The sequence below is a fragment of the Periophthalmus magnuspinnatus genome, chromosome 18 (assembly GCF_009829125.3).
Source record: "Periophthalmus magnuspinnatus isolate fPerMag1 chromosome 18, fPerMag1.2.pri, whole genome shotgun sequence".
NCBI lineage: Eukaryota > Metazoa > Chordata > Actinopteri > Gobiiformes > Gobiidae > Periophthalmus > Periophthalmus magnuspinnatus.
Genome location: NC_047143.1, coordinates 6,058,227 through 6,078,185, shown reverse-complemented (window position 1 = coordinate 6,078,185; position 19,959 = coordinate 6,058,227). Strand labels below are relative to the sequence as shown.

General features: G+C 39.9%; 1 protein-coding gene across 1 annotated transcript; it reads left to right on the top strand.

Moving 5' to 3' along the window:
• The first annotated feature begins 3,501 nt into the window (after positions 1-3,501).
• LOC117386490 (vang-like protein 2) lies at positions 3,502-15,465 on the top strand. The gene is made up of 8 exons (XM_033983862.2): positions 3,502-3,629; positions 8,557-8,792; positions 9,272-9,389; positions 10,154-10,761; positions 11,877-12,013; positions 12,406-12,541; positions 13,300-13,543; positions 13,980-15,465. Exons 2-8 carry the CDS (start codon positions 8,722-8,724, stop codon positions 14,235-14,237), a joined length of 1,572 nt encoding a protein of 523 aa, XP_033839753.1. The 5' UTR covers positions 3,502-3,629; positions 8,557-8,721; the 3' UTR covers positions 14,238-15,465.
• The last annotated feature ends 4,494 nt before the right edge of the window (positions 15,466-19,959 follow it).

Below are 19,959 nucleotides of genomic sequence, written 5' to 3'. Positions count from 1 at the left end.
GCTAAAACTAGTATGGAAACTAGATACTCATTTGAGCAAGTATCGATACTGCAGTCACATTCACAGCTTCAGAATGATCTTGAGCTGTATCAGAACAAGTATAAGACCAAATAGACTAGTATAGACATGCACCACAATGGAACCCACATGGACGACTGAGGGATTACGCAGATATAAGGCCACATGTTAAGAAAGCACTTTGATTTAATATTGAAAATCTGTGCATTGAAATCAGTATCGAGTCTATTCCTTAGTATCAAAATCAAGTTTAAAATTGTAGTATCATGGCAACACTGCTACAAGTTCACATGGGGGGAATAGTCAAAGAACTTGCAATAATTAATATATTCCATGTAATTAACAGGGCTATTTGACATTGACTTTTGCTCGACAGAATCGCACTGACAATGTATTTGAACTAGTTTCAAACACTAACATTGCTTTAAAGGTCCTATATTACACAAAATGGATTCTTGTGAGCTTTAAGTCATGTTATAATGCTGTTGCCTCCTCAAAAACAGACCTGGAGTTGTTTCGTTTCATTCACATACGTTTGAGTAACACTTTATTATTAGTCTGTCTGCATCTCCAAAGCTCAAAATGTTCTGTTCCACCTTATGATGTCATATAGTGGTAATTTTCAAGTTAACAGGTACCTTTTTACCTTTAGTTGAATAAATATTGGCAATCCCAGGTCTGAAATCATCCAAATGATTCTAGTGAAAGTGTGTGGAGTTCAGGTATGTTTTTGATGAGGAAACAACGCATTAACATAACATAAATCAGAAAATGGCGTAATACGGGCCCTTTAACAAAAACTGACGAGACTAAACCAAAATGGAAGCTTTGTACATTGTAAACACTATTTGCCAGCGCCACTACAGGAACTATTTCACTTTTGGTGGAAAATGTTCACTTTTGGTAAAGAAGGATGAAAGTTTTGAAGTTGAATACCTGTACTGCCTTTGTAAAATGTTGAAGTTTCTGTGAAGTTTTCAGAAGGGAACATGATTTTTGTTTAGTTTTTTGTTTTATTTGCTTGGCTGCAGAATTTCTAAACTTCTCAGACCGCGACTCAAAATGAATTGCCTTTTATTATAAGTCATATCCAAATACTTCCACACAGCAAAAACATTACGGCCTTTTTTTTAGTTTCAATTTCAAAGAACTGTACCTTGATTTAAGTAGTTTTGATTGGTTAACAGTTGAGTTACTTCTTGGACCTACATTATTTGATGTGCAATTTTCTAAGTAAATTTGTATTTTTTTTCCCCTCAAATCAGAAAGAAACAAGTCCAATAATCTAGGTCTCATAAGTAAAGCCATCTAAACTGCTTTGTAAGATTAAAGTTTATGTATCGTGACTTTTCTGGTAGAGGGCACGTCTCCTGCTTGTTTCCATGGAGCTGTCTTTGCATTGCCTGGAATGTTCCACAGTATGGCATTGAAATTCTCTATGTCCAAGTTTACATGGACATGGATGGGTTTAATGCCATAAAGTTGTTGAGTGATGTCACTTCCGGGTCCAGCTAGAAACTTCACAGCTGATTTCTAGCTTTGTTTTTGTTCCTTATCCATCAAACAAGACAGTTACTTATGTTTAACCGCAAATTGTATCAAATATGTAAATAATGTAGTAATAATCTAACATAACATAGGATTATCGGGTTGTATAGCTCAGTAACTGCCAATCACGGCTAACAGTAGCTTAGTCTAGCCTAGTTTCTTACCTCAACCTGCCTCACACACAGTTATAACCACAGATTGTTACCTTTAAACAACGGCAATGTCTTTTTAATTTGATGTGTCTTGTCGCTAAAAACAGGAAATTGTGAGCATGACATCATACTTAACAACTCTATACCGTGCCACATTCCAGGCAAAGAAATATCATCTCCACGGAGACGAGCAAGTGGCGAACCTTCCACCAGAAAATTTACATAGTGCACCTTTAACAAATTTTGATATATATATATATATATTTTCCATACATTCACATCTCATTTTTCCTCATTCCTACCTCTACATTCACACATTTGTACCATTTTTTTCCATCTTTTGTATACTAATTGACAGCTCTGTGGCCATAGAAGGCTAAAAACAAGCTACTTCCTTTTATAAAAAAAAAAATAGATATGTTGCACAATATGAATCTTCCCTGCACGGTGCAAACTACTGTATGCATTCACTCATCTCACTGTTATTTTGTGTCTTTAAAATCTCGTTCACTCGTGTAATTTAGAGAGATCAGGAGTGTTTTTTATGTTGTTTGTTTTCTGTAAAGCCTTAGTCCTCATATTTGATTTTATTTTTGTAGATATGATTAAAAAAAAAATGTATAAATTATTTTCTTCTCCCTGTGTTTTTAAAAATGGTGAGATTGTTAGCTGCACAGGCGGAAAAAGATTTCATGTCAACAATTTGTGTGTTTTGTGAGATTAAAAACTGGATAAAAACTGAAATTGTCATTTTGGTCTGGAGAAATTACAATCTCTTATTTATTTATTTATTTATTTTTGATGAATTTACAGTATTTGTTCCTTCTGGTTTGGAGTCTTTTGGAAGGTTCTGATAGTTTTCTCATCCAAAACACATGTTAAAAAAGTTAAATTGTGATTACATTTTTAGAAAACTAACATTTATTTTTAACATGTTTACTTAATATACGATATGACATGTTTGGGCAACTTTTACAAACATATTTTTGCAGGTAAATACGTCATTTGTGTTTTTAAGGTGTGATATTTGTAAGTTATTATGATAGACTATATCAATAAGCTATATATGGTTATATTTATACAGAGGTGGGTGGTACTCAGCTACATTTATTTGAGTAACTTTTTGAAGAAATTGTACTTTTCAAGCAGCACACTTTTACTGTCTTGAGTAAATGTCATTCTTCCCACTGTGAGTCTACAAGTGACAAAAGCTTTATGTCGACAATATGAAATGATTTGAACATTTGTGTTTCTTGCACCGCTTCTTCAGATATGATTTAGTTTTTCTGAATTTTGTGTCTATCCTTTAAAAATTCCAGATTTTGTGCATTATTTAATATTATGTCCTTCAAATTACATTAACTTCATATTATAAATCAGATGTTACGTCCTGACATCTTAAGTAGTTTCTCTAAATATTTTTTACCCTTACTTAAGTAATTTCCTGGACCACTACTTCTCCTTGAACAGTATTATCTTAACTGTGAGTACATTTTCGTCTTGTCTGCCCCCCTCTGCTCATAGTCTGTAGATAATCCACTGTGTAGTTTATTATGATGATGATTATGATTCATCCATCTCTTGGGTCGGTGTTTATGTTGAAACTCCAGGCCGGAAGCTGTGCGCCCCTCTTCCGTGGTGTGGTCAGGAGCCGGTTCAGAGCGACCCTCAGCGGGACACCACGGCTCACTCAGGGGCAGCAGACGCGAATCAGGCGTGTGCCCTTTGTGTGATTCAGGAGCGGTGTAAAATCTGAACCAAAAACAAGAGACTGTAACCCGGGCTGAGTCAGACCGAGAGCGAGGGGCCGCGGCGGCGCAGAGAAAGTGCCAAAGTCTGAGCTCCGAGGCGGCGGTCGGAAAGCGAAGTGTTGCTCGCTCTTTGTGTTGCGCTTTCCACTGGGGGAGAAAGGTAAGATGCATCTGCAACAGGCTTTGTTACTTACTCACACTTTTGTGTGTTTGTGGAATGAGTTCACTACTTTCGCTTTTACATTTTGCGGTTCGTGTTGAGTCTTTGTTTACGTTTGCGTGAAAATCTTTTTTTATGGATTCACGGGGTTGGCACAACATTATCATTAACGATCATTTCACTGGCGGTGTGATCTCAGGATCGCTTTCTTTGTGCCATGTACAGAGTTGAGTCAAAGTCCCATTGAATGAAATGTTGCGTTTTTACGCACTCTGCCAAACGGAACAGTCCGCGGCTCTGCGTCTATTAGTTTCTCTGAGGTCACACTTTAATAGATCCATGGGTCACACTCACGTGTGAGTTTAGTTGGCCATGGTCACAGTCTGTTTGCGCCACGCCTGTCTTTGTTTGCGGCACTGAACGCTGCTGTTTCAACGAACAAGTGCTTTCCAGGACGTGAAGTTACGGTGCGCACGTAAAACCTGAGATTTGTTTGTGCATCGTAAAAGGCCCAGATCCAGGCGCAGTGAAGCGGCCACGCCTCGCTGGCCCAGTGCCACCCTCAGGCCTGGAGGCCCCCCAAGCCCCCCGCCCCCACCGCGGGCCACACACAAACTCCAATCCACATCTGTTTGAACAGAACGAGATGCACCGCCAACAGAAACAACATTTACGTGTTTTTAGATATTTACAACATGGCGGAGGAGTGCTGTGATTTGGACCTGAGCTTTCCTATGACTATAGGTCGACATAGACTACAATGCAACACTTCAGCTCCTTACTGTTGGGTTTGTATTAGACACTCAAGGAGCATAGTCTATAAAGTGTGCTGGCCAATCTCCCAAGAAGCTCTTCCCCCAAAACTAGGCCAAACTCATATCAGTACAGCCTCTCCTATTTCTACCCCTAAACCTCCATTATTAACACACTGACCCTGTTGCTTTTACACTGGGCCAGGTGGTCTCTGGGTCATATGGTGCGTGTGACTCATCACAAACGACTAAACCCAGTCTGATGTGAAGTGATCGATTTGTATTGATTACAGTGGGAGCAGCCTCAGACAGAGATCTACGGCTTTGTTATATTGTTCTGATTTGGCCTGGCAGTTTTCAGGCAGCTCAGATGCAGCGTGAGTTAAAATAGTTTCCAGATATTTTTAATCCCACTTGAGTAAGTAGGCCTTTGGGTCAATTCAAGTCTATTTTTATCCAGAACAAGGGCTCCTATTTAACAAGTTTAGTAATTGGCCCATATTACTAAAACAAGGCTTGTATAGGGGGCATTGAACATTTTTATTCTACCAATATTGCACAATATTGCCTTGTCCAAGCAAATATATTTACATGTAAAATGGTAAAATAACCTGGTGAAATGTGTAAATGCATGCCATCTGCCAAGGCACTGGTCCTATTTGCAACGGTACAGAGTGTGTCCAGACTTCTTTTCAAAAATGTTTTAATCCAGGACCATTTTTTTCTTTTTCATTCTAATCTTCATATTAGTAAAACTACAAAGTATGTGAAAACAGCTCTTCTGCCCTTATTCTGTCTGAATTACACCAAAAGTAACCATTTGGCTGTTGACCCTTTATTGACCTTTTGAATGGTCAGTTTACACAATAGGCCAACTATAGAAATCTGCAATATGCTTTAGCTGATCAAACGAAATGTCCTATAATCAGAGGTGGTAGAGTAGCTAAAAATTGTACTCAAGAGTAAAGCTACTTCAAAATAATAATTCTTAAGTAGAAGTACCGGTACAAAGTAGTGGCTGTAGCCGTTGCAGACTTACTCATAGTGGGAAGAGTAACCGAACATTTACTCAAGCAAGAGTACTGTTACAATGTACAATAGATTACTCAAGTAGGGATAAAAGTATGCAGTCCAAAAAGAAGTACAATTTTAAATGAGTACCACCCACCTCAGGCCATAAGTTTAGGATGGGAAAAAAATACTAAATTAAAAGTATAAAACTGACTTGTAAGTTTTATCATTCTTCTCAGAGGTAGCTGCAAGTAACAACAACTCAATAGAGAATCACATGAATCCTATCTGGGAGAGCATCTAAGGTGGAAAAGAAACATGGAGGAAAATGGAAACCACGCGGACTATGCTTATTCAATTAGGAGCCATTATCTGGAAAATACCTTCTCAAACCATGAGCCACTCTGCAGGATTCGAACAGCGTTGCTAGATTTTCAGAGCGCAACAAGCCATTGAAAAAAGCCCAAAACAAGCCCCCCAGCCCCACGCAAATTCATTAAAAGGTCCATATTACGCTATTTTCAATGTTATAATGTCGATTCCTCATCAAAAACAGACCTGGAGTTGTGTTTTGTTTTATTCACACATGTTTAACACACAAACCCTGCATATTTAGGTTGAGTTCTTCTCTCAAATGGAAATCTCTGTGTTCCTCCTTGTGATGTCATGTGATAATCCAGGGTTTAATATCAAGTAGTATCTGATTTTCGATACATTTGACAATCTACTGTAAAGACTTGGCGACGCTGGTTTCGAATCACTTCTTGGGAGACTTGAGCAGAGGGCAAGGGGGTTAGTGGTGAGGGGTGGTTTTGGCGTTGCCCATGGAAACGACCCCCTCCCCTGTATTTTTTCTCACCCCGAGCCTCTCATTCATCACCATTGTAGCAGCAAAGCCCGTTTCCCCGGAGACGACAGGGGACAGTTGGGGAATGCAGGCCTGGTATGGCGATAAGTGCTCCAAATACATGTTCCCGCATAGCTGTATTTTTTTTTTAATTATTATTATAACAACATTTAGTAGCTAGAAGTAGTTGGATAGTTTGTATTTTAAGTTGTTTATGTTTGGTTAATACATAGGAGCAGCATCATGTTTCTAAAATTGTTAAAAGTATCAAAAATCAGATACTAATTGATACTAAAACTAGTACCGAAAGTCACATTCACAGGACAGGAATGGACCCTTCCTGAGTAGCTTTAGAACGATCTTGAGCTGTATCAGAACAAGTATAAAACACATAGACTAGTATACGCCCATGAACCACTATGGAACCTGCCTGGACGACTGAGGAATTACACAGATATAAGGCCACATGGGAATATAAAAGAAAGTACTATGAAAATTACATTCTTTTTTCTTAAAGAGGGATCAGTAGTATCGAGTCTATTCCTCAGTATCGAAATAGAGTTTGAAATTTGAGTACCCTACAGCACACCCCGGGGTCTTCTGCGCCAGAATAGGAGCTAGCCGCCACTGCCATAATTGTTCTTTATTGGCTGAGGTCTTTCTGGGAGAAATCACTTCTTCAAAGCATAAGAACCATCCCAGCAGCTCAAAGCCCCCACACAGGCACTTTGATACAGTTCATGGAGCCAACGTTTCTACAGTTCTTCTCTTCTCTGGCTGCTGTCGTGGTTCACTTCCTCCTGAGATGTTCGCTTTGTTCCTGTTATGACAAATCCTTAAAGACTTTGCCCATTTTTCTTCATGCCAAATTCTCCCCTTCAACTCTTTGAAACTGCATTTGTGTCACTCTCACATAAAGGGTTGCTGTTTTCAGACTGTAAAATGCAGTGAGGTCATTCGCTCAGAAGGGGGCAGGAGTCAGTATTTTTCCCTCTTCATCCTATAGAAGTATTTAAAAGCAAAATACAAAATTGTTAAACCTGGTTATTTCATTAAAGGTCTTATATACTGTGTGATGTAATGTTGTTACCTCCTGAAAAATATACCTGCAGTTGTGTTTTGTTTCATTCACACATGTTTGAGTAATCTTTTATTGTTAGTCTGTTTATTATTAGTCTGTTTACATCTCCAAAGCTCAAAATTCTCTATTCCACCTTGTGATGAAGGAGTAGTTTTCAAGTTAACAGTTACCTTTTACCTTTAGTTCAGTAGAAATTGGCAATTCCAGGGCTGAAATGATTTTAGTGAAGGTGTATGGAGAGTAAAAACACAGTGGAGCACTTCCTGTATTACCACATGACATCAAAATGTGGAACAGAGTGTTTTCAGTTTGAGAGAACTCAGCCGGAATATGGAGGGTTTGTGTGTTAAACGTGAATGAAACAAAAAACTGGGTATGTTCTTGATGAAGAAACTACATTATAACATAGGTCAGTAAATGGCGTAATATGGGCCCTTTAAATATGTACTGTGTAAATTTTCTGATGGGTGTTGTCCACTTCTTGACTTGAAAGATGATGTCTCTTTGCCTGGAATGTTCCACAGTATGGCATTAAACATATGTGTTTTTACTGTTGGCGGGCTTGCCTCTCTACAAATCACCACTTAAATTTGTGTAATAGATCCTCATACTGACCAATCAAATAATGGTTGAAAATTATTTCCAACTTCTATGCAAAATCAGAAAATCAGCCAGGAATATTTTGCTTGCCCCTACACTACTGGTAAATTAATTGATTTCAGTTGCATGGCATTTTCCTTTTACGGACACCATTTGTAGGACTTTTGACCACTCAAAAGTAAGAATTTTGGAATTTTTAGGTGCTATGACAACTGCCCCAATTTCATTTCAAATCCGTGGATAGCATTTGCGGACCGAATTTCAAGGGCCATTATTACGATATATTTCTAATTTATGTTATAATGTTGTTTCTCTTCAAAAACTTACCTGGAGTTGTGTTTTGTTTCATTCACAAATGTTTTACCAAGTTCTTCTCTCAAACAGAAAACACTCCACCCTTTGATATGTGTGGATCATTTCAACCATATTGAAGGAAAGGTCAAAGGTTAACTTGAAAACTACCACCACAGACTAATAATAAAGGGTTACTCAAAATGTGAACGAAACAAAACACAACACTGGGGTTTTTTCAGGAGGTAACAACATATAACATGTTTAAAACCTCACAAGAATCAACTTAATATAGGACCTTTATGTTATTTAACCCATAACTAATTGCCCTCTTCTGTTTCACAGGCCTCCAAGATAGATTCCCTCAGGAGCCGAGTGGAGTTGCTGCGGCTGCCTTTGGCCCTGTCTCCCAAGAGCCTGTCTCAGTGTAAGCCTCAGCTGGTGGGGGCCTGGGACAAGGGCTCCGGGGCATCAGGGGCCCGGAAACCCCGCCCTCCCATAGCCTCCGACATGGACAACGAATCCACCTACTCCGGATACTCCTATAAGTCGTCCCATTCACGCAGCTCCAGGAAGCACAGGTCAGACGAGGCATGATTTATAACTTGTTTAAAGCCCCACCACATAACGTCTTTGCTAAAAAATAAAGTGTGTTTTTAGATGTTTTTATTACACTGAAAAACATTGAAAAAAATCCATCCTTACCATGAGGATGGCTTGCATCTCAACAAATGTGACTCTTATTTTGCCTGGAGGAAGGCCTCCTCTTGCTTGTCTCAATGGAAATGTTATTTCTTTGGCTATAATATTCCACAATATAGCATAAAACGTATCTATCTCCATGGAGAATATTTCATTTTTTTAATTTATTTCAGTTATGTTAATTTTTAAGCACTCAAAGATAACTTTTTTGTCTTACATAATTGAAAAGGAGCACAATTAAGCCAAAATTAATATTATGTGTTCCCTCTTCTCCACAATGGCAATTAACTAGAAAAAAACCCCTCCACTGTTGCCAAGGAGAAACTTTCCTTGTTAAAAAAATTTTTTGTTTTTGCAGAGAGCGGAGGGACAGACATCGGAGCTCCAAAAGTCGTGATGGAAGCAGTCGAGACAAGTCGAGTCTGCAGCCTCCAGGAGAGCCCCTGCTGGATGCAGAGTCCACCAGAGATGAGAGGGTGGGTCTGACCAGGGAACAGTCAGATAAATGGAAGAAATACAAACAAAAGAACAAGTTTGTGATTGGATATGAGTATGAGTCCAGTAACAATCGTATTTATGTTTATTGTGTCGTCAGGGCTTATTATTCACACCCATTTAGTCCTCACTTGGGGTGTGTTCACACATGTACTTGGTCCTGGTTTAAGCCCAGTTTAATTTGGATGTAGGATGTGTTCTAGTCCTGCTCTAGTCCTGCTCTAGTCCTGCTCTAGTCCTGCTCTAGTCCTGCTCTAGTCCTGCTCTAGTCCTGCTCTAGTCCTGCTCTAGTCCTGCTCTAGTCCTGCTCTAGTCCTGCTCTAGTCCTGCTCTAGTCCTGCTCTCATCCTAGCCTTGTCTTAGTCTTGTCCAGTATTTAGTTTTGGGTTTAATTCCTATTTTGTCCCAGTTTTAATGTAGTGTTTGTGCGAGTGTGAAATGGTATTGTCAAAAGGATCAAGAATCAGATACTAATCGATACTAAAACTAGTATCAGAACTAGATACTCATTTGAGCAGGTATTGATACAAATGTTAATGTTGAAAATCACATTCTATTGTCTAAAGAAAGAGTGTTTTTATTATCATCATAGCAGTGGAATCAGTATTGAGTATCAAGTCTATTCCTTAGTATCAAAGTTGCATTTGAAATTTTAGTATCCTGACACTAGTGTGATTGCAAGACAACAAGATAAAGTGTAGTTTGTAGATTGGAGTTTTAAATTTTTTTTATTGTCTTTTCTCAGGACGATAACTGGGGGGAGACCACCACGGTCGTCACGGGAACCTCTGTGGACAGTGTTTCTCAGGAGGATTTGACCCGCATCACTAAAGACCTAGAGGACTCCACACCTCTGCACTGCCGACGCTACCTTGGGCTCACACTGGCCGCCATCTTGGGCTTGTTCGCCTTTGTCACCCCTTTGGCCTTCCTGGCTCTGCCTCAGGTGTTGTGGCGGGACTCCCTGGACCCTTGTGGTACGCCTTGTGAAGGGTTATACATTTCATTGGCCTTTAAACTCCTCATCCTCCTCATTTCGACCTGGGCCTTGTTTCTGAGACCACCTCGTGCCTCCTTCCCGCGTTTTTTCGTCTACCGATGTCTACTGCTGGCGTTGGTTTTCCTCTTTGTCGCCTCCTACTGGCTGTTCTATGGCGTCCGTGTGTTGGAGCCCAGGGAGACGGACTACAGAGGCATTGTGGGATACGCTGCCTCACTGGTCGACGCGCTCCTGTTCATTCAGTACCTGGCGTTAGTGCTATTGGAAGTGCGCCACCTACGGCCCGCTTTCTGCCTGAAGGTGGTGCGGTCCACGGATGGGGTCAGCCGCTTCTACAACGTGGGACATCTCAGGTCGGTCTATAATATCAGTACATTTATTGAAACAGTACATAAAGCTATTAAAACACAATATACACAGTGGAAAAGTGGATTAAGTGTTTAGATCCACATTAAAGGGTCAGTATGTTACTTATCTGGCAGCCTGTTTGTCTCCATGGAGATGTTGTTGTTGTTTTGCTCGCAGTATGGATGCATTCTTCTGACTATGAATGAGATTGTCTCTCCACAGAACTGACTTAAAACTTAGTTTGGTCTTGTAAGAGAATAAGAGAATCTTTCTTTGGGGAAATACAAAACACACATCGTAAATCTAACCTGGTTTAACTTAAGACAAAAGATCATTTGAAGTAGTATTTTACTTTGTATTGGTAAATCATTTATTACGGCACTTGGCATTGCAGTGTGTTATTGTTTTTACTCAATGAGGTTACTCACTTTGTTACTCACTTTTCCAATGAGGCCAAAAATACTGTCCTAACTCTCATTTAAAGGTCCCATATTAAGTCATTTTCTGATCTATGTTATAATGTAGTTTCTTCATTAAGAACATACCCAAAGTTTTTTGTTTCATCCGCACATGTTTAACACACAAACCCTGCATATTGAAAACGCTCTGTTCCACCTTGTGATGTCATCATGTGGTAATACAGGAAATGCTTCTCTGTGTTTTTAAACTTCATACAGCTTTACTAGAATTATTTGGATAATTTCAGCTCTGGAATTGCCAATCTTTACATCATGACATGGCATCACAAGGTGGAACAGAGCATTTTGAGCTTTGGAGATGTTACAGACTAATAAAATAGGGTTACTCAAACATGAATGAAACTAAACACAGCTCTAGGTCTGTTTTTGAGGAGGTAACAATATTATAACATGGCTTAAAGCTCAAAAGAGTCAGTTTTGTGTAATATAGGACCTTTTAAGATAGAGCCTCATACTTCTAGCTTTCTACTATATAAAACAATTCTCACCTTATACTTTTGCATTACTGAGTTGCGTTCCTGTTGCTGTTAATGTTTTTGCCGTTAGCTCTTCTCACATTAACCACATCCTCTGCATTTCTCGGTACTTGTGAGGACAGATAAGTCTAACCCCAAACCATCTGTTCCTTCTATGGTCTAAAGTATTCAGAGAGCAGCTGCCTGGGTGTTGGACCATTACTACAGCGACTTCCCTGTTCACAATCCTGCTGTGTTAAACCTGCCCAAGTCCATCCTCTCCAAAAAGACCTCTGCCTTCAAGATCTACAGCCTTGGAGAAGGTAGAGTCCCTGGAATATGTTCATAGCCCTACCAAGCTTACTAATGTTATTAGTCAGCAACCCTAACCCTAACCCCAAAAAGCCAAATGATTATTTCTATTGTTACGGCCTGACTTGAGTGACCGCAACAAAGGTGGCGGTAGACATAGCTTCAAACGGTTTAAGGTCATCATTTGTGGACTACTGCACAATTTGGTCGACTAAGACTCCATCAACCAGTTAAGGGTTTAAAGGAGTACCATTTTAACCAATAGAAAGTGTTTTTAGGAGCTGAAAAAAGGACTATATTGTTTATATCAAGCCACTTCACTCAATTATAACTACTTTGAAAGTGTCTGAACAGTCACTTGCAATTGATCAGTTTCATCTATACTTATGTTTTATGTTCACAGAAAACACCACAGGTAACTCCACAGGACAGTCCCGGGCCATGATCGCAGCAGCTGCACGAAGACGAGACAATTCCCACAACGAGTATTACTACGAAGAGGCCGAGATGGAGCGAAGGGTCCGCAAACGCAAGGCTAGGTGAGGGAATACTTCAAAACTGCTCTTAAATGGCCCATATTATGCTATTTTCTGACCTATGTTACTATGTTGTTTCCTCATCAACAAGATTCCCACACTTGTGTTGGGTAGCTGTAAACTTAACAGAGCATTTTGAGTTTCGGAGTAGACAGACTAATAATAACGGATTACTGAAGCATGTGTGACTGGAACTCCAGGTATGTTTTTGAGGAGGTAACAGCATTATAACATGGCTTAAATCTCACATTGTGCGTAATATTAGTATTTATGCATAAATGTATTTGTCATTAGTGTGCAGAGAACATCCTCACTGTAGCATGGGCATTTTACTTGACAAAATATTGCTTTTTTATGGTAAAGTGGATACCCAAAATATTTAGTTTGAATGCTTCAATAATCGTAAAATAAAAATAATTTTCTACTCCGTACATCTAGGTTGCACGATCCTACAGCTTAAAACAGCTATGATTACGGTAATATTGTCATGATACTAAAATAGGTAGGTAAATAGGTAAAATCTGCCATCTGCTAATAATAAAAAAAATCAAATAAACCTACCAGTGGTAACTTTAATATCTTTTTCTTATATTTTTGACAACCCATAATTACCCAAAATTATATGCTCTGTTTTGGTACATGTCCGCTAATGCCATTCCATCTTCCGGTGAGATTATAATGCCATTTTAAACCTGTAGGAGCACAAGTTACAGCTATTTTTTTAACTTTACCATCATTAACCTTGTCATTCCTCCTCTCAGGCTGGTGGTGGCAGTAGAGGAGGCGTTCACTCATATAAAACGTCACCAGGACGAGCAGACGCCCTCCTCCCCCAAGCACCCACGTGAGGTCATGGACCCCCGAGAGGCGGCTCAGGCCATCTTTGCCCCGATGGCCCGTGCCATGCAGAAGTACCTGAGGGCCACTAGGCAGCAGTCTTACCACACTATGGAGAGCATCATCAACCACCTGCAGTTCTGCATCACCCACAACATGACGCCCAAGGTACGGACAGAGGCTTAAAGTGTCGAAGTCTGCCTGCCTGTAGCACTCATCACTGAATATTAAAAGTAACCTGCAGATAGAGGACACATATACATTTTTGTCATTCTCAGTTTATGGACAGTAGGGATAAACAATAATGACATTTACTGATATAATCATGATAATTGCCAACAAAGATAATCGCCATTGTGCCACCAGAATGTGCAGGAAAAAAATGCATCTCCCTGATGTTGTTGTTCTCCTCCTCCTCCTCCTCCTTATAGCACCTCCTTTTTTTGTGTGTGTTTTGGAAAAATAGTGAAAATAAGATTGGTATTACACAAACAATTTTTTTTCATACATTGCTGCTTTAAGTCAGATCTCTCTTAACAAAATGTTTTAAATCTAACCAAACAATACTTGCAGCCTGACTAAGTTAACGTTGTTTTGTTTTTAGGCCTTTTTGGAGCGTTACCTGGCTCTGGGCCCCACCCTGCAGTACCTGGACCACGGCAGGGGGCGCCAGTGGACGTTAGTGAGCGAAGACCCCGTCACCTCCGCTCTTCGACAGGGTCTGGTCTTCTCCTTAAAACGTCCTGATTTCGCATTGGTCGTGAATGTAACGCCACTTCCCTTTTTAGCTTTGGGAGAAGAATTTGTAGATCCTAAAAGTCACAAATTCGTCATGAAGCTTCAGTCTGAGACGTCTGTGTAGGACAAACCAAAAACAGAACTATCACACGCCATCACTACACCCAAGGTTATTTTTGTACAATGTTGCAGTAATCATTTTTTTGTTCCACTTTTTAAGCTGACATATTAAAATGAATCAATGTATGAAAAACAATGAAAATAGACCTTAAACTGCATTGTTATAAGACTTTCTAAGGGCTGCAACCATGTTTTTAATTCATATAATGGTTATCAATAGTCTAACGTACTAATAAAATACAACACAGTGCAGTACACATGTTTTGATGCTTAAGGGTTGTATTCTGTAACATTTGTAGTGGATGTCCGGCACCTCGTCTCCATGGAGATTAAATGTTTTGATGCTTGAAGGGTGCGCTGTGTAACATTCCAAGTAGAGGTTCGGCTTCTCCATGGAGATGTTATTCATTTACCTGGAATCTTGTACAAAGGCAACATGCGTTATTGCAAAAAAACACATTAAAAACATGCATTCTTACTATGAGCGGGGTCTCCTCTCCACAGAGCTGACATGTAACTTGGTCTGGTGGCATCACCTTCTTGCCCTCATGAAGATGGAGAGGTTTAATGCCACACTACATACATTACAGGGAAAGGGATGACATCTCCATAGAGACTAACACGTGACACTCCACCAGAAAAGTTCCTTACTGTACCTTTTAAAATTAGATTATTTTACTAAATGTCAGTAGCTTCAGACACTACAAACCACTGTTGAATCACTACTTTGTTCATTGCATTCATTTTATAGATGCTGATTTATGCAAGCATTTCAGAATTGTGACAAAAAAAATGTACGAACTGAGAAAAAAATTAAAGGTGCACTGTGTAACTTCTCTGGAGAAGCGGCCATCACCTGCTTGTCTCCATGGGGATGTTATTGCTTTGTCTTGAATGTATGGCATTAAACATTTCTTCCACCATTGAGACAAGCAAATGACTTTACAAGGCCAAGTTACAGGCCTAGTCTGTGGAGAGGCGATCACACTCACAGAAAGGTCACATAGTGCACCTTTTAAAGTCAACTGAAAAAAATATATAATTTTGGCTTTAGTGGTTGTAAGTTTTAGTAACAAGATATAACAAGACACTAAAACAGTCCTATCAACTAAAACTGTGCAACAATGTATTTGATTGTGTAGCTAAACTGACAATGAAGGTTCCTGTTTAAGCCGCTGCCACAATAAGCTTCATTTTTATTGTATTAATTGTACATGATTTTCTGAGTCAAAGTGCGTATGACAGGTTAGACTACTCATTGTACTAAAACACACTCACGATAATTATATTTAAGAGTTTGCTATTTTAAAAAAAAATCACATTTTTCCATTTTTGGGTAATTAAATTTTTGCTTCCTGGTTCCTGGATGATGATGTACAAGGGAATCACATAACTGTTACCTAGCAACCATGCAGTAGCGTAGGCCAAAACTCCTCTAAGGTACAGAAATTATTATCTGAGAAATAACTTGATAAGAAAACACCTTTATTTTGTTGAAATAATGTTTAATGTCTCTTAAAAATGTGTTTCTTTTGTGTAAATTGTGCCGAACTCTTGGGTATAATTCTACCTAATGTGGTGTCATTAATACATTTAAAACTCTCTACTTTCTGTAATTTTCAACATATTTTTCAACTTTTATTCACAAATTGCTTTTTTTTTTTATATACAATTCCACCAAATAAAGTAAAAATGAGAAAATCATCAAGACCTGTCATACGCACTTTAAATGTCTAAATAAAATCGTCATCGGTACATTGATTGTGGTTTTACTATTTGAAAATAATTTTGGTTGTAAATTGCCAAGACTGGACTTTCTGGACTTTGCGATTGTGCAGTTAGAAGTAATATTTAGCGTGATGAATGTTACACTGTCTTTTCAGCGAGATTTTAAAGTTTAGTTGTTTTTTGTTTTTGTTTTGGATTTTTTTTTTTCATTTATTTCACTGATTTTTAAGCTGTTTTTAAAAATATTTTATACGTTTTACACTGAAATTGTGTTTTTATTAAATGCTGTTTGTGCCCTATGGGTTATACATGGTCTTTGTCTATTTTTTCAGTTCCATTTTATTTTTTTATAGCACATTTAAAAACAACTTCACACATAGTCAAAACTCATCAACATACAATAGAAAACATTGGGAAAGAACAACAAAACACTAAGATGCCCTTGTTGTTTTTGGGTTTTTTTTATGTTGGTTCCTTCAACATACATGTATCCATGACTGCACAATTCCAGTGTACAAAAAAAACAACACAAAAATATTAAATATATTTACATTTATAGACATTTTCTGTAGACAAAGGCATAGCACAATCTATGTTTCACAGTAAAATTAGAACCTTTTTATTTTTTATCCCTCAAACCATCTTTACACTTACTTTATTATCAGTAGTAGTATTAGTTTTATTTATCTAGGACATTCAAAAGACATAAGGGTGTTAGGAGTATTTTAGCTTTCAGTCTATGGCAGATTTGAACCTATGATGTCATTACAAAACTTTGACAAACAAGTGATAAACATGGATCAAACTGTCAGGAGCAGATTTATGACAGATGTTAGACTGACGCCTGCTGTGTGTAACTTCACAGGTCAAGTACAGTCTGTTCAGTATTTTAAATTGAATACATTTTGAACAAGCGTCCCTCATGGGTTTCAAAATATGCTTAATGATTATGCTCCATTCATCCACAGTGAAAATCGTCTCCAAATCCTTTTTTCCAAACTGATTTCAGTCCCTTATTAATATCACTAACTTCCGAGAGATAACCGTAGATGTTACTTACCAACAGAGGGAGGCGGCCAAACTGTCTATATTCAGAACACTAAAGATTCAGAAGGAAAAGTCAATACAGGTTGTCTTAATTTTGTCATGGAATCCCTTAGTCCTATCTAGAAAACGGAGTACTTTGTTGAAATTGGAAAATGTGTCTCAGATAAAATGTCCCTGACCTGTGGGGTGACCCAGGGGTCAATACTGGGACCCCTGTTGTTCAATCTCTACATGCTGCCGTTAGGTCAGTTAATACGCATCAATAATGTGTCCTACCACAACTCTGCAGATGACACTCAGATCTATATCTCACTGCAGCAGGTGAATATGAACCAGTGGATTCACTCACTGCATCAACAGATCAGTGTGTGGAGGAAAAACAACAAGACTGAAGTCATAGCCTTTGGCCCACAGAAACAGAGAAAGTGTCAGCAGTCACCTCCTGTCTCTCTCTCTCTAAAACCTTCAAATCAGACTAGAAATCTAAGTGTAATATGGACTCAGACTTGAACTTTAACAGCCACATCAAATCAATAACATCTGCAGCTTTTTACCACCTAAAAAACATTGCAAAAAATCAAAGGTTTACTGTCAAAACCAGACTTAGACTTATCCGTGCATTTGTCTCCAGTAGGTTAGACAACTGTAACGGCCTGCTCACTGGCCTCTCCAAACGAGCCTTAACACAGCTGCAGTACATCCAAAACACTGCTGCTCGAGTCCTGACTAGAACCAGGAAGTACGAGCACATAAGTCCTGTGCTCAGGTCTCTGCACTGGCTCCTGTAGCTCAAAGATTAGCCTAGGTCCAAAGAACATCTCCCACATGTTAGAGCCACATGAACAATCTCACACTCTGAGGACTTCAGGGACCGGCCTCCTGCTGGTCCCAGAGTCAGGACTAAACATGGAGAATCAGTGTTTCAGTTTTATGCAGCTAAAACGTGGAAAATTCTTCCTGAAGATGTGAGACAGGCCTCTACTAAGACAATGTTTAAATCCAGGCTCAAAACAGTTCTGTTTAACTGTGCATATGACTGAAAGGTTTTTATTCTGCACTCTTCCGTTTTAATGGTAATTTTATGATGAGCTGAAAATAGAGCAAACAGAGTGATAACCGAAGTGCATGAAATGTTTTAAATCAGTGGTTCTTAACCTGGGTTCGGTCGAACCCTAGGGGTTCGGTGAGTCAGTCTCAGGGGTTGGGCTGAGGTCAAAACACACACCCGACTCATATGATTAGCGGACTGCGAGCGTCTCCAGACGTTGGTCCAATTCAACAAATGCAGCCTTTGATGTGTCTATCGAAGTACCTGCCCAACTTAAATGAGCCGTTTGAACACTGCTCACGCCTCACAGACCCAGCTCACAGTCCTGCGTAAAGACACAGCCCTGATTTTCAGACGCTGTGCGCAGGAGCAGGAGGATCAGGAGGACGTAACTTTCGCCCGTCCCTCATGACGCGCTAAAAAGCTTGTCCGTAGATGTATAATGAAAATCCTGATAGGAAATCGCCACAGAAATCTATTTGATGTAGTAACAAGTTTATTATATCTGTGATAGATCTGCTCTTGTCTCCGCAATGACGTATCACGTATAACACATCAGACACGTCGCCCAAAAGTAGAGCCACAAGAGAGTGAAAATGAGCCAAAACAAAAGTGTTTGGAGAGCTTTTTAACAAAGGGGAAAAGGACAACTGAGGAGCCAGAAGAGGAGACTACGACCTCCAAGAAAAAGGAAGATAAATTTAAGAGACAACACCAGGAGTCCTACTTAAATATGGATTTGTCGCCACAGGTGATTCTCACGCGCACAGTCCGCTCTGTGTAATATGCGGGAAAAACAAATGAGGCAATGAAACCTTCAAAACTGCTTTGGCACATAGAGACTAAGTACCTGGGATTAAAAGCTAAGCCTTTAGAGTTTTTTTTTTAAATAAACTGGAGCAGACTAGACATAGTCACACTGCGGGTACCATTATCTCATCACTCCTCGATGGGTCCACGTCATCCTGTAAGGTATTTTTTAACAACGTAATACTACCCTCAGATGCCTGTAGCCCTACTCAAAGACCCCCACCCTGAGAGGGTCATAAAGCAATCTACAGCACTGGGGCCAAGAAGATAACACCTAGGACCAGGGCCACTTCTTATCTGTGGCCCTGTTCACCAAGGACTGAGTGCCCCCATCCTGTGAGGGTCATAAAACAATGAGATTGATTGACTTAAAAACGCACATTCAGGGATTTTGCCAAAAGGTTTTTAATGTGTAACCACATGTTGCCGAGGGGAAGACCCGCCCCACACACTGGGAGGCCTATAAAAGCTGGAAACAAACATCTCAGGACTCTCTTCCTATCCTTTCCTGAGAGTCCGGTGCTTCATTGTTAACTTTACCTGTGATGAACTCATTAAACCCTTCTGACTTATATTTCAGTCTCTTAGTCCTCTTCTACAATCCCAAAGACTGTCGTAACGGGTGCGGGAAGGACCAAGAGGTGCAGACTTGGGGGGCAAGGTTACAGTGTTTATTTACAAAAGGCAGTGAAAGTCAGTCTTAATAGTTCATATAAGTTCACACGGAGAATCACGGAGCGGGAGGCAGACCAGGCGGGCGGAGTGCAGGTCGGGGACGAGGAAACCAGGACCGGGGTGCAGGCAGGAGCAGGGCGAGACCGGGGCAGGCTGGTCCGGCGTAGTCCAGAGAGCGGAGTCCAAGGCCGAAGGTAAGCAGCAAGCCGGAGACCAAGACGAGACAGGTAGCGAGACGGAGGGATGACTTTACCGGAGCCGGAGCGCAGAGGCAGGAGCGGGGATGAGCGAGGACAGGGATCTGGAGGGTGACAAAATCCAAATGAGTACATGCAGACAGGTACCGGGATACAAAACTGAGCTAGAGCATTCACGTTTACACGCGGACGGTCTGGCGCCGAGTGTAGTCTGCCGAGCC

Coding starts and splice junctions, on each gene's coding strand:
- LOC117386490 (XM_033983862.2), top strand. CDS start 8,722: ATGGACAACGAATCCACCTACTCCGGATACTCCTATAAGTCGTCCCAT. Junction 9,390..10,153: donor AGTCCACCAGAGATGAGAGG/GTGGGTCTGACC, acceptor GTCTTTTCTCAG/GACGATAACTGGGGGGAGAC. Junction 13,544..13,979: donor CCCACAACATGACGCCCAAG/GTACGGACAGAG, acceptor TTTTGTTTTTAG/GCCTTTTTGGAGCGTTACCT.